This window comes from Coturnix japonica, chromosome 18 (assembly GCF_001577835.2).
Source record: "Coturnix japonica isolate 7356 chromosome 18, Coturnix japonica 2.1, whole genome shotgun sequence".
NCBI classification, from domain to species: Eukaryota; Metazoa; Chordata; class Aves; order Galliformes; family Phasianidae; genus Coturnix; species Coturnix japonica.
Genome location: NC_029533.1, coordinates 5,293,674 through 5,310,255, shown reverse-complemented (window position 1 = coordinate 5,310,255; position 16,582 = coordinate 5,293,674). Strand labels below are relative to the sequence as shown.

Sequence of the window (16,582 nt, the reverse complement as noted above, 5' to 3'; positions counted from 1 at the left end):
CCCATTGAACCCCATAACACCTCGCATTGCTCCCACTGGGGCTGCTGCCATCATGGGGCTCAGCAGAGTGAAGGACAAGGGACCTGTCCACAGTGCCAGTGGGCACCCAGCATCAGGGTGAGCACCCATGGGGGTCAGCCCAGGTACTGGGGCATCGCTGAGCTGCAGCTGCTGGAATCAGTGGGGGCACCCCTGGGGTCTCCAGGACACACAATAAACACAGTAACGTCTCCAATGTGGCACCCAGTGCTGGGGAGGGGACATCACCCAGCCACATTGTCTGCATTCCTGGCATCCCAGAGCAGCCCCGCGTTGCTACAGCAACACGAAGCCTTCGGATTCAACGCCTTTAAATGGGGAATGGCTTGTCTCGGGCTGAATTATTGATTAAAACAGAGAGGATGACATACACTCAGAAGAGACGGCGAGAGGTGCCCGGCACAATTTCAAGGCGAATCTGATGTGGGCTTTGGTGGCAGGGCTGGTAGTGGGATCGATCTTTGCATGGGGCTGAATAGGGCAGGTGGGAACATGATCTGTGCCCGGCGTTAATCCTGCACTGTACAAATGCCTCCTCTCGATGTTGACCTGCTTAAATCCACAGCTCCGCTGTCGTTTGCTCTCCAAACAGAGCAAGCAGCTCCCGGCATGCTAATCTGCTGCTCCTGCCTCCGTGCTGCCCTTGTGCCACCAACACATCCCCAATGCAGTAGTGATGGGGCCCAGCACAGGGATGGGATGGTCCCCACACACACCCCCAACCAAGAGCATCCTCAGGTGGGCACTCACCTGTACTCCAGGGAGAACTTGGTCAGCTCCCGGCTGTTGTGCAGCCACTTGAACTCCAGGGGCCAGCTGCCCTCTGCCATGCACGTCAGCACCAGGCGGTTCCCCTCCAAGTGGACCTGGCTGCGAACTGGCTCTGTTTTAAAGTATGGGGACACATCGTCTGGAGGGAGAGAGAAGGGAGAGAAGGTGAGAGCTGCCCCACAGCACGCTGCCCCACAGCAGGGCAGCAGCAGGACCCCAACCTCTTCATCTCAGGCTATTACAGCAGCACTGAGATATGGGAGATCCCAGTTTGTCCCCCTCCCTGTGCTCCCCCCATTGCAGCTCCCAGCCCAGAGACCCCTGCACCTGACCACTGCCCAGCCCAGCAATTTCCCAAGCGTACTGACACCAGTTTAGCCCATCTAGGGTTTGTCTAAGCTGCTTTCTTTGCTTTATTCCTGACTGCCTTTGTAGCGCTTCAGAAGCACGGAGCTTTTAACTCAGGGCTGGGGGGGGGGAGGAGGATGGGGCGGAGGGGCTGGGAGCAGAGCAAGACATAAACACTTACTCGTCTCCTGTTTTATTTGCTAAGTAAAACTATAAATCGAAACACACAGCTCCATTTTCTGCTTAACAAATGGAGGCCCTTTTACTTCAAAGACACATTCATATTCCCCAGCAGCTTTCAAGTGCGCTTTCAATCACAGCTTCGGGTTTTTACTTTGGGGCCGGGCTCTGCTTTCTTGTGTGTGCAGGCTGCATTCCAACCCAGGCATTGCACACCGTGAGCTGGCAGCACAGCATCACTGGCCCCAGGGTGGCCAGGAGTGGGATGTGGGGCTCAGCCCACCTCCCCTCAATGGGGCTGGGCTCTGCAGGAACTCAGAGGCTCCACACCCCACCCAGCTGTGGGGCTGTGCTGCCATATACACCCTCCCCATCCCCCTTTGCAGCACCACCTCTGTGCTGTGCCATGCCTGACGTGACGGTGGTGTGGAGCCCAGTGTTCCCAATGCACCTTCCCCAGGGCCGGCGTGCTGTTTGCACAGATCCTAATTTGATTTTAAGCAGCTAAGTCTCCTCTCGCTTTGAAGCACCCGAGCCATCTGTTCTGCATTAAAGGGTGAAAAGCGGTGCAGAGGAGGAGGCGTCTCCTAATTCCACTATTGATCATGCAATCGTTATCCACCCACGAAGGTCAACGCCGCAGCCTCGGACAGAGCAGCTCCCGTCCCCCCAGAGCAGCCATGCATTACCTGCCTGTTGCATGACAAGGGCATCTGTGCCCATAGTGCCCGCTGTGCCCTGGCACAGGGACTGGGGACAGCAGGAGGAGCGGAAATTTCCCATACATGGACTGAGGTGAGGTCCCAGCATGGGACTCATGAGCACCTACAGCCTCAACACCAGCACAGAGCTGGGGGCAGCTGGGTCCTGGATATGGTGGGAGCACTGCTGGGGTATAACACCCCCGTCCCCGCAACCGAAGGGTCATTACTCTCCCCCATCTGTTGTGACTGTTTACACACCACTCGCTAATTAGAGACTAATTAGTTGGTGTAGAAATTCATCGCTTTCCAAACACAGGCATCAGCAAGAGGGAGAGGTGGCCCCAGGAACATCTGCACACATCTGCTGGTGGTGCTCAGCTCCCTGGGACCACCAGCAAAGTGCCACACCGTGCCATGCCATGCTGTGCCATGCCAGCCCAGCACAGTCCCTCTCAGTCCCTTCCACATTGAGATCTCCACCTAACTGCACTTTCCCATCCTGCAGCAAAGAGGAGGGGGACCAGCAGTGCTGTCTCCACATGAACCATCAGTGGTGATGGACAGGATAATGGGATGTCAAGTGCTGGTAACAGGGAAGGAGGGCAGGAAGGGGAAGGGGGGTGACCCAGCTCACTACTTCTTGCTCTCTCCCTTCGCTGCCGCTGACATTTTAATGCCAAGCTCTCGCAAGGCACTAATCCAACCTAATGGGATCAAAATCTTTGCCCCTGCACTTTATTTACATAATGACCGTCAGGAGCTGGGTCTGAGCCCACAGCCAGTGCATTAACACAGGGAGGGTTTGCAGATATAGGGCACCGGCCCCCAGCTTCACCAAAAGAGCAGTAATGGATCCTAATACCAGTGAGTAATGGACGAGCTGGGATCTGAGCATCCCCGCCAGCTCCAAATCCCTCTTGATGGGAAGGGACGAGAGGTTAAAGCCCAGAGGAACCCAGCCTGAAGCCCTCCCAAGGGCACCACAGCCCCCCCTCAATCCCTGGGTTCAGCACAGGGCCACCACCCCGCTGCCCCTCGGGGACACCAAGCTGTTCCCCTCCCCAGCACATTAATCAGAAGCTGATCAGCTCAGTGCCTGCTTCCTGCTAATTACCATTAATCAGGGTAAGGCACAGCTGGGCGCACCTGAACCCATCCCTGCTCATCACACAGCCAAAGGTACACCCCAAAACCACAGTAGGGGGGTGGGAAGGGCCACATCCCCATTCCCTTTCACAGGGTTGACACCACCAGCCCTGACATTAGCCAAGCCCTGGGGCTCCCCAATCCCTCCTGGGGTATCTCTGCCTGGCAGTGCCACCACACAGAGCCCCCTCTCTGTCCCTCAGTACTCCCCCCCAAGCAAGGGGAGATGGAGCTCAATCTCTTCTGCATCAGACTATCACCGGTGCTACACAGCACGAGGAGATTAAAAAACAATAAAGAGAAAGCGAAACCCTCTGCTATAATTACCAGCCTTTAGCCGCCAGCGGAGGCAGGGGAGGGAGGGAGGGGGGAGGGAGGAGGGGGGGGGGGGGGGGGGGGAAGAAAAAGAAACGGAGAAGAAGAAATCCACTAAAATTTTAATAGGAACCACTGCATTTAATTTAACGACACATTTTTTCAATTACCAGAATAATTGTTTTATTCATAAAACGAGTTTCAATAAAGAGGGTAATTTTCCTTTGTTTTTATTATTCATTTGTGTAACGCATCGGCGGCGCAGCTCCCCCAGCAGCCGCTCTGCATCTGGGGCTGGGGGATACAGGGGGGCTGGATCCAGGTAGCAGGGAAGGGGTTAACACCACCATGCACCCCACTGACCCAATGCACAGCACCCATGGGTGACATATATGGGACAACGCATGGACTAGTCTATGCCATTACATTACCATCAGCTGCCTCCTGACCCACTGCTCCCATAGGGTGCACTATGGAGCCCATCCCAACCCAAGATGTGTTCCCACTGCAGCCCCCTCCAGGGATGGTGATGGTGACCACACAGTGCCAGCAGGTGCTGGTAGATGAGCAGCACTCCCCATGCTGCTGGGAGCATTAGTATTCCTGAGACGAGGTCTCTTCCCCTTGATAAAAAGCAAACATGGAATTGAAATGCCGAGCACTGCCAGCACCTGGGGAGACGTGGAGCTCGGTGCGCCCGTGCCATGGAGCTGAGGATGGAGGGGATGGGGACACAATGGGCACCCTGACTGCGCTGTGCCCCAGCACCACCCTGCACTGTCAGCTTTCTCACTGATTCACCAGATTAAGGACAGGGCAATGGGTCCACACCAGGCTCCAGTGCAGGAGTAAGGATGCACACCCACAGAGCACCACTCACCCATGGGGACATGGACCTTGTGCCACCCCCAGCACATCACAGCCTTCACCTCACCCACCTGGTGAGCAAAGATTTGTCCCAAAAGCCACCAGCAAAGGGTGCCCCAAAGCACCAGGCAGCAGCTAGTTCACATCATCCTACAACCCCATGCCCAAAGCCTCCTACCCCCACCTGTTTCAGTCCCAGTGCTGCTCCTTGGGGTGTTTTTAAAGTCTTTTTTTGTTCCTTTTTCCTAATAAAACGCCTTCTAATTGCAGATGTGTCCATTAATCCTCGCGACTCACTTTGTTCCTTTCCCTTTCCTGCATTTTCCCTCCCTCCCCTTCTCCCCCCGCTGAGACCAAGAGCTTTATAAATCTCCTTCTGGCTATTAATTAAAAGCAACCTCTCCGCTATCATGAGTGTACTTGCCATAAATTAATAGCGGCCTTCTTAATCAAATCTTATCTCTTCTCCGAGCGCCCGGCGTGCGGTGCAGGAGTTGGTATCCCAGCCCGCTCGGCCGTGAAATGCAATTTCCAATGCTCCAACAGAAACTGCAGCTCTGCTCCATCCTCCCCCCCCCCCCAACATCCCTGTCCCCTGTGTGGGATGCAGGGAGGGAGGGGGTGGCCGAATGGAGCGCAAAGGTGGCTCCCAAAAGGCACGCTCCATTTCTCAGCCATTTACTGTGTTTACTCCCAGCCCTGGTGGATGGCAATCACCGCCCTGCATTATTTAGAGAGCGCAGGGGCTCGGAGCTCTCTGTGCTGTCTGGCTGCAGCAGGAGCCACAGGAACTTCTGCTGGTGCAAGGGGACATGGGGGGAGGTGACGCGGCCACTAAATGGCTTCTCAGAGGCTCGGCCACTTATAGGTCCTGCAAGCATGCAGCACACTGCACAGCCTCATCCCTCCCCAACAGCAGCAAGAAGAGAGAAGGTCAGAATCTCACCCCCTGGCCACATCCCCTGTGTCCCCTAGGAACCCTACCCCTTCACTCAGAGCTACCTATACTCCTGTCATAGCCCTGCACACTGAAACCACACCACACCTGGAACCATCCCAGTGCCATCTCCCGTGCCCAGCCAGGAGCTGGCAGAGCATCCCCTCAGAGGAGATTCTGGGGTTTTGTACATGCCATAAGCGGATTGCAGAGGTGTGTTAACTGGATTAGGTGCGAGGCAGACCTGGAGCGGCCGCAGAGCAGAGCAGAGCTCCTGCCGTGTGACATGGGCAGCAGGATTTGCTTTAAAAGTGCTTCCTTCCATTAAGCCTTCGGAAAGGTGATGCTTTGGGATGGCCGGAGGCTCTGCCACCTCCCTTCTCCTGACACAAAATCCCTGCAGAGCCCCAGGACAGGCAGGCAGTGGGGTCACAGAGCCACACAGCCACCCCTGGGGATGCACACATGGGTTTCCAGGGCAGGGAGGGGCTGTGATGGTGGGGGTCTCAGTGGTGCCCCAAGCCTTGACCTACTGGCACAGCACAGGGACAGATCCACTATGGCACAGCCAGCACGGGGCAGGACACAACTCCTCACTCTTGCAGTTCCAGTGCTGCCCAGAGAGGCCATGGCATCCCCAGGACAGACAGATGGATGGGTGCCCACCTCCAGCCATGCCATGGGGATCTCCTGACCACGCTGCCATCCCCAACTCCCTCCTCCTGCATCTGTCTCCAGGCCCACATTTATTTATTTATTTGTTAATTAACTGCTGTTTCCATAACAAACGCTCCAGCTTCTCCCAGCCTCCAACAGCCCTGGGGCTGGATTGTTAACGAGGATTTTAATTTGTTAATTAAAAGCAGGATGGCTCCATAACAAGCTCCTCTTCCGCAGCCTGGCTCAGTGGGCTGCAGGGAGTCAATGGCCTCGTGAGCCCCACTGGGGACAGGGCACGGCTTCTTGGGGACGAGGGACATGGGGACAAGGGATGGCACACCCTGCAGCATCACACTGCCTGCTGAGGACCCCTCTTCTTCCAGCAGCAGTGCTGGATACAAAGCCACACCTCTCCTTAGGATCACCTCTCTGTGCCCCATGCAGCTCTCAGCCCACATCCCCTCCACCCCACACCACCCCACTGCCCAATGCCAGCACTGTCCCTCAGCATCCCATACTCAGTGCACAGGCAGCAGCTGGGAACAGCCCTCCGTGTCCCTGCAGCAATGGGGACCCAGCATTTTAGTGCACACGTAGCTCAGGTAAAGCCCCAAATGTTCCCAGAGCTGTGAGCCCTACCCAGGGAGCAGCACAGCACGTCATCCAGCCCCACGGCCAGGAACAGAGCAGGGCTGTGTGCCCGTCCCTGCCTGCCCTCCTCACACACCCACCCTCTGCCCGCCCGGACCGGCAGCTCTGGATGGAAAAAACAACATTTCCCCCCATGGGAACCCCAAACACAGCACACACACACACGGCACCGTTGTGTGCTCCCAACCCATGAGCCTGGGGGGGTAACAAACAGAGCTCTGTGCTCCAAAATGCTGCTCGACTCCATGTGCACAAACCCCACTGCTTGGCCCTGATCCCAGCCCCAAATCTACACATCCTGGCCCCAAAAGCACGGAGCCCATTACATGGCATCAAACATTTGGTGCACCTGGCCCCAGTGTGGGCAGTACACCAGCGCCAGCCCCCCTGCACATAGCAAAGCCAAGCTGGTCTCCATTGGATGGCAGTGTCCCCTTCCCCCTGCACAGGGGCCACGTCAGCACTCCCATCCAGCTGCCCTGTCAGCCTGCATCAGCACAGGAGTCACCTCCAAGAGTCCCTTCCCTGCTTTAGCCACACAGTCCTCTGCATCTGACACTACAGCAGGTTGGGGCCATCCTGCAGCCATGGTCCCCAAGGTGATGGAGCTCAGGATGGAGACACCACAGCCCCCTCAGCCCAGGGTTTCAAGCTGGTGCAGAGCTGGATGGCAACGAACTGCTGTTGCATGGCACAGCCCCGTCCCTAGCTGAGGACCTCTCCAAAGCAGTCAAAAGTCCTTCCCCAGCAAACTCCTTGCGAGGCCACAAATCCTCCTGACTCTGCTATTGCACAGCTCCTCCGTATCTGGGTCAGTGCTGTGAGTCACGGACACCCAGGGAGTGACTCAACACAGCACGGCCGGCTCCCCAGGAGCAGCTCCAGAACAGTGAGAAGGGAAAGGATGGGCACATCCCATGTGGGATGGCCAGCACATAAGCCTAACACAGCTCAGTGTGGCTGCGGGCTGGATTCAGTCCCATAGGACACAAGGAGTGCATCTTCTGGTGGTTCCTGGAGGGCAACCACAGCCCTGGGCTCTGCAGTGTATACAGTGTCACTGCCCCAAGGGGTGTCCCCCACCCCTGGCCATATAGGATACACAGTGCAGCCCTCGCCCTATAAACACCCACCCAGACAGACAGACAGACACTCTGCAGTCTCACCACCAGACTCACACCGAGGTGGCGTTTCCCAAGTGGAAAAAAATACGACGGGGGAAAGAAAAACAGAAGGCAGAAAACCACAAGAAAAACCCCACTCAGCCTTTCCCAGGGCACTGACGTCATTCAGCCGCCAGCCCCACAGGATGGAAAACGCTGGGCCAGCTCCTGGCCCCCCCTGAGCCCCACAGTGAGCAGGACAGCATCACCCAAAGTCTGTACCAACAGCAGTGAGAGCCACAGTGCCCCATGCCCATCTCTGTCCCCATTGGCACTGCATAGAGGGGAACAGGCAGGCACAGATGCATTAGGGTGTTGCCTGGCCATCTTTTTTTCCTGCCCGAAATATTAATTAGTCATTGCATTGCTCACTTTAAACACAAATAGCTGCAGCATGACTGCAAACAGACTTTTTCCTTCTTCTCCCCTAGGAAAAAGCTTTGCTTTTCCAAAGCTTTGCTTCCCATCTTTATTTGAAGATGATGGTTGGGAACGGCCACAGCCCAGCCATCCCCCCCAACACACACACACACACACACCCTGCATTTCCAGGGCAGGGAAGCGAATGCTGCTTATTGCACTTATTTACACACTTGTGGCTCTCCTGGCCGGAGGGGCTTTAGCAGGCAGCCCAGCGATCCCAGCCTGACGTGCAGCTTATGGGGAGAAGCCAAGCGAGCAGCTCTGCCACCGCCCCAGGTGGAGTGCTTATTTCCCCCGTGCACAAAGCGAGCCTTATTTCCACTCTCCACTGCACAGCTCAGCCCTTTGCCATCATCCCCCAACCCCCCCCAGCCCTTTGCAAGCCAGCAAAAGGGAGAACACAGGGAGATGAAGGCACCCACCACCTTCCTCTCTGTACAGAAAGGGGCCGGGTGCTCCTCGCTCCCTGGCAGGCGATGGGGAGGGCCCTCCCAACAGCACAGCTTTGAATTAAACATACCACCCTAATGAGTTGATTTTATTAGTTTGTGAGTGCATTGAGAACTCATTATCAAAATAAACATCAGTTCACTCCACCGAGCGCGGTGTTGAACACACACACACACCCCGGCAGCGCTGCAGATGGGGCCGTGTGGTTCTGCCCCCAGTGCTCTCTGTGCCCCACATCCCCACACTCAGCCCCATGGCACCTGCAGCCCCACACCATGGGGATGTGCAGCTACCCACCCCACAAAGGGCCTCACACCTCCAGCTTTGCTTTGCCATTGTGGGGACTGAGCATTACTGATGTTGGGATGGGATGGCCCCACATCCTCCCATCCCAAAACAGGCAGTGTGAGATCCCTTGGTCCACAGGGCATCATCCCCCTGGGATGCTATGGGCAGGCTGAACCCCAACCCTGATCCACCCCATTGGGGCACAGTGCTGTGGGGGATACCCCAAAGACATTGAGTACACCCACCCCAGCCCTGAGGAGCCTACACCAGGGTGGAGCACCAAGGCACGCAGCAGGGGATAGCGGGCACATTGTCTGGCTCTGCAGGACACGCTCCCTTTGGAAACAGCAGCTAATCCCATTTCATCCCCCTTCATGGCCATCAGCTGTTTTTCAGGCATTCAGGAGGCGGGTTGCTGAAACCAGAGCTATTGTATCCCTGCCGCTGCCCCAGCCCCCTCCATCCATCACAGCCCAGCACTCGGCCACACATCCGGCAGCATTCCCACACCCGCTCCATCCCACCACCATCCCCTGCAGCCAGCTGGACCTGTGCCCTCCTGCCTTCACCCAGGACCCTCAGTCTGACCCTGTGGTCAAAGTCCAGGTGAAGAAAAGGAAGAGATTAAACACAACGGGGTCCCCCCATAGCCCAAGGATGCCACCAGAGCATCCCCGTGCTCCATTATTCCCTGCTGGGGAGATGCAGTTCCTGGAAGGAGGGCAACAAATGAGGAGAAGTCAATGACACTATAAAACCCCATTAACAGGAAGCACTTGGCCTAGATTCAGCCCAGTTTCTTACATTCAGCAAACCAGGACCTGGCCCCAGGAACACAATGGAGACGCATTGAGCAGGGGATGCAGGGGACAGGCTCCTCCAGCCAACCCAGCCCTATAGATGTAGGGCAGATGAACAAGAGTGCCCTTGGCCCCAAACTCACTCAGAGGAAACACCCACTGGCTGGAACTATTTGCATGCCCAGGAGTCGGCACATACACCCCGATCAATTAAAAGGTTCTATAAATAGCATTTGCCTTCATCAACCTGTTGTGAGTCATGGATACGGTAATGCTGCTGAGTGCTGGGCACTCTGCCATGTGGCCCCAGTTCCCCAGTCTGCATGGGACAACCAAAGCATCCCATGCCCTCCCCAGGAGGCCCAAGGACCCCCACCCATGCAAACCAGGGGTGACAGAACCTTGCCAGGCCCCCCATCACCTGACTTCTTGCATTAACAAAAGCATCCCCACAGCAATCAACATGCCCATAACTGACCCCACATCAGGAGCCAGGCATCCCCACCAGCACGCAGCCAGGAAGGCTCAAGGTGATAGCTGAGGACTCGCAGGTTTTCGCCTTCCCCCAGCGGCGCACAAAGCAATTAGCTCACACGGCTAAAATTAGCTCTGTGGTTTCTTTCTGTTAATGGTCAAACCCAACAAGGTTTCCATCCACCCTGGGCCCCGGCACCGCTGTGAGGGTGGCAGTGATTGATGAGAGCCGACGGAGCCGCTCACGTGTGCACGTGTTGGGCAGCAGAGCCCATCCACAACAGCACGGCATGGGGACACTGGGCTCAGCCAGCAGCCCTGGGGCACTGCACCCCACACCACAACCCGTGCCTCAGTTTCCCTTCAGCTGCCAAAGGGATCCAGCAGGATGGAGCTCCCAGCACTCTCAGCCCAGCTGCTGTGTGAGGAGATGGGCGATGGGGACAATGACAGCAGAAGGTTGATAGGAAAGTGATTTTGGCACGGGAAAGGCATTCTGGCATTCCTGGAATCATCACCGTGCTGTCCACGCTCACAGTTGGGACGCTCAGCTGTTGGCACAAGGTGACAGCTGGTCACAGTGCCCAGGGCCACCAGCCAGGAGGTGACAGCTCAAAGCAGCCGGTGGCCACTGCTCACTGCATCCATAGGGACAGCTCTCGAGCACCTGAATTCTCCATTCCTGGGGGCCAAGAGTGGGGACACAACCAGCCCCATCGGAGCAGGGAGACAAAGGGTCCGGGGACCAGCTGCAGCCCGGAATGTCCCCCTGCCCCTCGGCCCCCGTTCCCAGGGATCAGGTTTCCCAGTTCCCAAGCAACCCGAGCGTTCCAGGCACAGGCATTCCACACCCTGCAGCGCTGGGGGCAAAGCGAGGGGCCATAGGCAGGTGGTCTGCAGGGGCTGTGGGAGGTGGCAGCAAGGAGAGGCATTGCTGGGAGTGAAGAGATGCACCCCAAAAACACACAGGGAACGGGGTGGGGGGATACCTCAAAGCATCACCAGGAGATGTGCTACCAGCAGCGGGCTCTGGCTCACTGAGCAGTGCCCAGGGCTGTGCCCTTGCAGCTGGCATTGCTGGCATGCATGGGATGCCAGGCATGAGCAGCACGGCAGAGCCACTGCCTGCATATTCCTGCTGCTGGCAGAGCAAATGCAATGTTTCCCTACACCCACACCCATCCATCACCCCACAGGACACCCCTTCACCCCCATCCCTGTTGTGTGCTGGATCCCTGCAGGTAACCACACAACCCTTCCATGCTGCCCTGCGCCACAGGGCTCAGCTCACCCTTCATTACTGCGATCACATCAACTCTGACAGCAGCATATTTATTACTGGCCCAGCACTGACCATTTCTCACCCAGTGACACACAACCTGCTAACAAACAAGGTAATGAGGGCTCTCGGGCAAGGGCACCTGCTGCTCCCTCACCCAGATGGGACCCAGCACAGTGAGGGCTTTTGCTCCTACAATGTGACCACCAGCCACCATTGATGTAGGACCTACAGTAACACAGCAGGGTTAGAGTTCACCCCAAGGCAGAAATCAGCCACATCAAGGATCAGCTCCAGGCTGGGACAAAGCAGCACCTCAGGCTTTGTGGCCCCAGGGATGGAGTGGAGATGGGAGCAGCACTGTGCAGCCCCACAAGCACAGCACCCTGCATGGGACAAGGACACCACTTGTAGAGACTCATGAAGACAGACCCAGGGTCATTCCTTATCACACCTATACACTGTGAAGCTGCCTCCCTCCTCCCAGGTTTAATTATCAGCATAACACGAGCAAACTGCATCTGCTCATCTGCCTCTCTCCTCCAGCACCTTCATTTGCTCCCATTGAGCAGAAGTGCCACCACAGCCTCACCCCATCACCAAAGGATGAGCATCATTCGGTGCTGCCACCCCAGCACAAGAAGCAGGGCTCAGGGAGGGCACCCAGGAGTGGCACCCATTGGTGTGTGCCATATCAAGGGGCACAGGATGGCACAGCCCCACCAGCACTGTGGTCCTGGGGAAACCACCAGCACAACACACACGGTGACGGAGCACAGCAGATCACATCCCCCCCCCGTACGGTTATCGGGTCATCAAAATTTCATTGCTGTGCCTGGCCACTAATGGCTTCCAAAGGAGCATCAAATTTTAATCTCTCTTTTCCTCTCCCCTAAAAGCCACTTTTCTTCCTGAGCCGGAGCTTTGCACGAGGCTGGAAGCCGAATTCACGGGGAAGGGAGAGGTAGAAAAAGCCACTCCAGCATTGCCAGGCCTTGATGATGGACACCAGCCCTGGGGATACTTTCATGGATAAAGACACCTTCCCAAAGCCAAGGGAAACACTGACCTTTGTCACACCCCCAAGGAAGGGGCAGAGACCCACTCCCTCCAGCCCTGCTCCACGGCACATGCAGACGTGCCCAGAGACCACACGTGGCTGCCAGAAGGCTCTGTACCTCCCACGCCAGCCCCTAATAAGCCTCTTTGACTGAAGCTGCCCATCTCAGGCCCCTGCCCCAAATCCCGTCTGGAACCTTAAGCCTCCCAAATCCCTCCTGGGACTGGATGCAGCCTCCTCAATCCCATTATGGGCACTGTGCTGGTGCAGGAGTTCCTGGGCTGTGCCCCCAGCTGAGGGAAAAATGTACCTCTGGGGGGCACAAAATCTGCAGAACAAAGTGTGGGGGGAAGGAATGGGAACAGCACCCCCAGCTCCTGGGGAACCCTCTGTTGTCTCATCGTTGTGTGAGGGTCGCACTGCGACAGCTCCAACCCACAGCGCATTCACCTCCAGGTAATTAGCACGAGGCCCCTAATCAATAAGTTATTTTTTGCCGTGGGTAATTAATAATTACACAGCGCAGGCAGGCTGTAATTAAACTTCCATCCCATCTCTCCCCAGTGGTGCTGAAGTCTTTGTTTTAGCAACTGCAGGTATTAAAAGTGTTTCATCCTGTGCTTGGGGAGCCCGCGTCCTGCCGGGAGGGTCTCAAGCCCTCCTCCCTCCATCTCTATTGATCCCATTTCCTTCAGTTGCTAGAATCAATAGCACTGGCACAAAGCACACTGCTGCTTCTGCTCCAGGCCTGGCTATGGGGCTGCCATCAGCTCTACCAACAATATGGGGGTGTCCCTGTTGGGAACCCACCACAGCAGGGTTGAGATAAAGGCCACAACAGGCACTGTACCCATGGGGCAGCTCCTCCACCCATGTCCACTTGGGTTGCAGCAATGACTGCTGTCAGCCCATGTGCAGCAGGAGGTGACCCTGCCCCAGTGTCCCTGAGCCAGCCATAGGGGACAGGCAGGCGATGCTCCCCACGCTGCTCCATCACTGCCTGCGCTCAGCCACGCCAGCTCCCAGCAATGTCACACCACCCGCCAGGACACGCAGCATGCTGCAGGATGCACAGCTCAGATCGTGCACCAGGAGAGCAGAGCAAAGCCCTTTCTCCTCTGCTCCAGAGCCCCACGGACAAACAGGAGTCGGGCACAGCAGGAGATCATCCCACAGCCGGGAACAAACGGACCATGGGGGGACTGTGAGCTGGAGCCGCCAGGCAGGAGGAGAGAAACTCGGCAAGGGAGTGAATCAATCAAAGAGACCTTCACAGCTCCCCACACAGGGCCTGCCCGGATAATATACTGCCGCTTTAGATGTTATGTTCTGAACTTAATTACTGAGAAATTATAGCAGAACTAAGGGAGGCTCAGGGGGAGCAGGAGGACAGGAGTGCATGGGGACTTGTGGCTCCACTCGCTGCCGCAAACAAGGGCAAGAAATGTCGTGGGTTGAGGAGCCCCAGGCACAGCACTGCACCCCTCTGTGCCCCCCATTTTGCAGCCTGGATGTGCTCCGTCCGAGCAGCAGGGATGGAGGAGATTGTGCTGCAGCCCTGCTATAGACAGCACCTCCTTCACAGCCCTGCAGGGATGCTTGTCTGCTGGGAAGGGGACAGCAGCCCAAGGAGGGCTCCCCCTGCGAATCTCTGCACCCCAAAGGGGCAGGAACTATTCCTGCCTCTCTCCAAGCAGCCAAACGCACACTGTGCTGTGCCAGAGCCCCGGAGGTGATGAGCAGACAGGCACTCACACTGCCCAGCACATGAAGCCTCAGAGCACCCACAGGGACTCAGGGCTGCAGACCCCCACCCCGTCCCCACCCGCTGGAGGTCAGTGGGACCAGAATCACTGCAAGAGCCGCTCCCAGAACTCGTGCCGCGCACAAGTGGGGTCCCCAGGGAGGGGGGTGAAATCTGTGCCCTCACCTTCGAGTGTGTCCGGTCCTCGGGAAAGGGCTGACGCATTTCTACCCCGCACTCAAAGCAACGTTTTGCCTCCCATCCCCAGCACGGAGACTGTTACAGGGCAGGAGAAGCAGGAGGCAGCGCAGAGCTGAGTCCCCCCCAGGCACCGCGCTACGCTCTGCGCCGTTCGGCCCCGGGCACCTGGGGGTCTCCTTAAACACCTCCACTCCCTCCCCGAACTCTGGGGCTGCGACCCAAACTTCTCCATCCCGAATAAGGTGAGAGCCCCCAGAGTCCTCCAGCTCCCGGGGTTCGTCTGTCGGGGACGGCACAGGGAATGCCCCCCACCCGCTCGTGGTTCACCGCCAGCATCGAAGCAGGAGCTGGAGGCTGAAGAAGCCGCTCCCCGCACCAGGTCCCCCTCATACCCACTTACCTTGGGCGCCGGCTCCCGGGGGGCCGGCCAGGGCGAGCATCACGGCGCACAGCAGCCCCCAACTCCCGGGCCGGGCCATGACTCCGCCGACACGGGGGCAACTTCCCTGACTTTATAATCCGAGCGGCAGCGGCTCCAGCGCTCTCTGCTCTCCGGTCCCCCGGCGCAGGGACCTCCGCGGCAGCGCTGCTCGGAGGGAGGCGGATGCGATGCGCAGAGCTCCCGATGGGGTCGGGGGGAACCGCAGACAGCTCTCCGCCGTGTCCAACTCCCCCAGAGACGTGCAGAGCAGGGACCCCTGACGATTCAGCTCGGGGCCGGCAGCCGAACCCCTCCCCACGAGCTGCCCTCCGCCTCAGGGAAGGGGAAAGGAAGCGCAGCGTTGTCCGCCCCCGGCCCCTCCTGCCCGCCTGGGCACCATGGGGAGCCGCAGAAAAAAAGTTTGGGGTCCGGGGGCGGGGAGGCGGCCCCTCCCCGGAGCTCAGCTTCTGCCTGGGGACATCCTCCCCCCGGCGGCTCCGGGAGACGGGGTGGGATGAGAGGGGGGAGCAAAAGGAGAAAGTGCGGCTGTGACGCGCAGCGGCGCGGGGTCCCGCTCGGAGCCGCGTGCGGTGCGTCCCCACTCGGCGCTCCGACCGGCTGCCTCCCTCCTCCTCCTCCTCCTCCTCCCTGCTCCTCCTGAGCTGCGGCGGCGGAGCTCGGCGGAGCCGGGGGCAGCCCGAGCCGGGGAGGCGGGGAGTCGGCGCGGCTCCGAGCGCTACCCAGCGGCCGCGGACGGGGGCGCACGGAGATGCGGGGGGAGAGGGCGCGGCGGGCACGTCCCCTCGGCCGCCCACGATTCCTACGGAGCGGGTTGGACCACCACCCTCCCCCCCCCGACCCCAGACACCGCAGCCCCCCCCGGGGGAGGGGCGGAGGGCAGCGGCTGCCCTCTGTGCAGCTTTGGATCACCACGCGACCCCCTCCTCACCGTCCCCAGCCGCACTGATGGCACTCAGCGTCTGCACCTCATCTTAGAGAGGGGACGCAGCAAGTCTATAGAGAAGCTCACAGGCAGAACTCGCTGCCACCAGGTTATCACTGCAAACGGTGCGAGGTTCTGGAAAAACAAGATCTCCAGCCAAAGAGATGAGCCAGCAGTGCCTCCCAAATCGCGTATCACCTCCTCAGGCCCAATCCTGCAATTTATCAAGCCCAGATCCCCCAGCAGGATCAGACCACGATCACACATCCTTCAGAGTCAGCGCAGTGCCTTGCATTTGCTGGAGGAGAGCAGCTCTGACACCAACAGACCTAAACTGTCCAGCCAGAGGGAACACCTGGATGCTGAATCAGACCCACGAGCACACACAACACCTTTGAGCCAAGAGGCCTGCAAGGATCAGGGCAAAAGCATGAGCAGATTAGCCTAAAGCCCAGCACCAAAGGGTCAAACCAGGGCAGGGAATTGAGGGAGCGTTCTCACGCAAACATCAATACAGTGATGTTAGTTCCTGGGCACCAGGAGTATATTTCCCCCCCCGTGCAATATATGCTCACGTGTAAATCACACACGGTGCTCAGAGGGCCAATGCCTGTGCTCACGTTGCAGATTTGGAGAGCTACTGCCAAATTTCCCATCGACCTCTTGAGGAGATGCTGAACAATAAGCCAGCACTTGCCCACCCCAGCATTAATCAGCT

General features: G+C 57.9%; 1 protein-coding gene across 4 annotated transcripts in view; it reads right to left on the bottom strand.

The window, feature by feature from the left end:
* The window catches only part of SDK2 (sidekick cell adhesion molecule 2), a 40,754-nt gene extending 25,118 nt beyond the window's left edge, over positions 1 to 15,636 (bottom strand). For 3 of the 4 annotated variants that reach the window (XM_015880096.1, XM_015880098.1, XM_015880097.1), the window contains exons 1-2: positions 14,901 to 15,636; positions 790 to 949 (exon numbers count right to left, since the gene is read on the bottom strand). In XM_015880096.1, the coding sequence (XP_015735582.1) occupies positions 790 to 949; positions 14,901 to 14,979 (239 nt within the window). In that variant the 5' untranslated portion in view covers positions 14,980 to 15,636. Of the gene's footprint in view, positions 1 to 789; positions 950 to 1,174; positions 1,195 to 14,900 lie in introns of those variants that run through there. The other variant, XM_032448266.1, reaches the window with a different exon arrangement.
* Between the last annotated feature and the right edge of the window lie 946 nt (positions 15,637 to 16,582).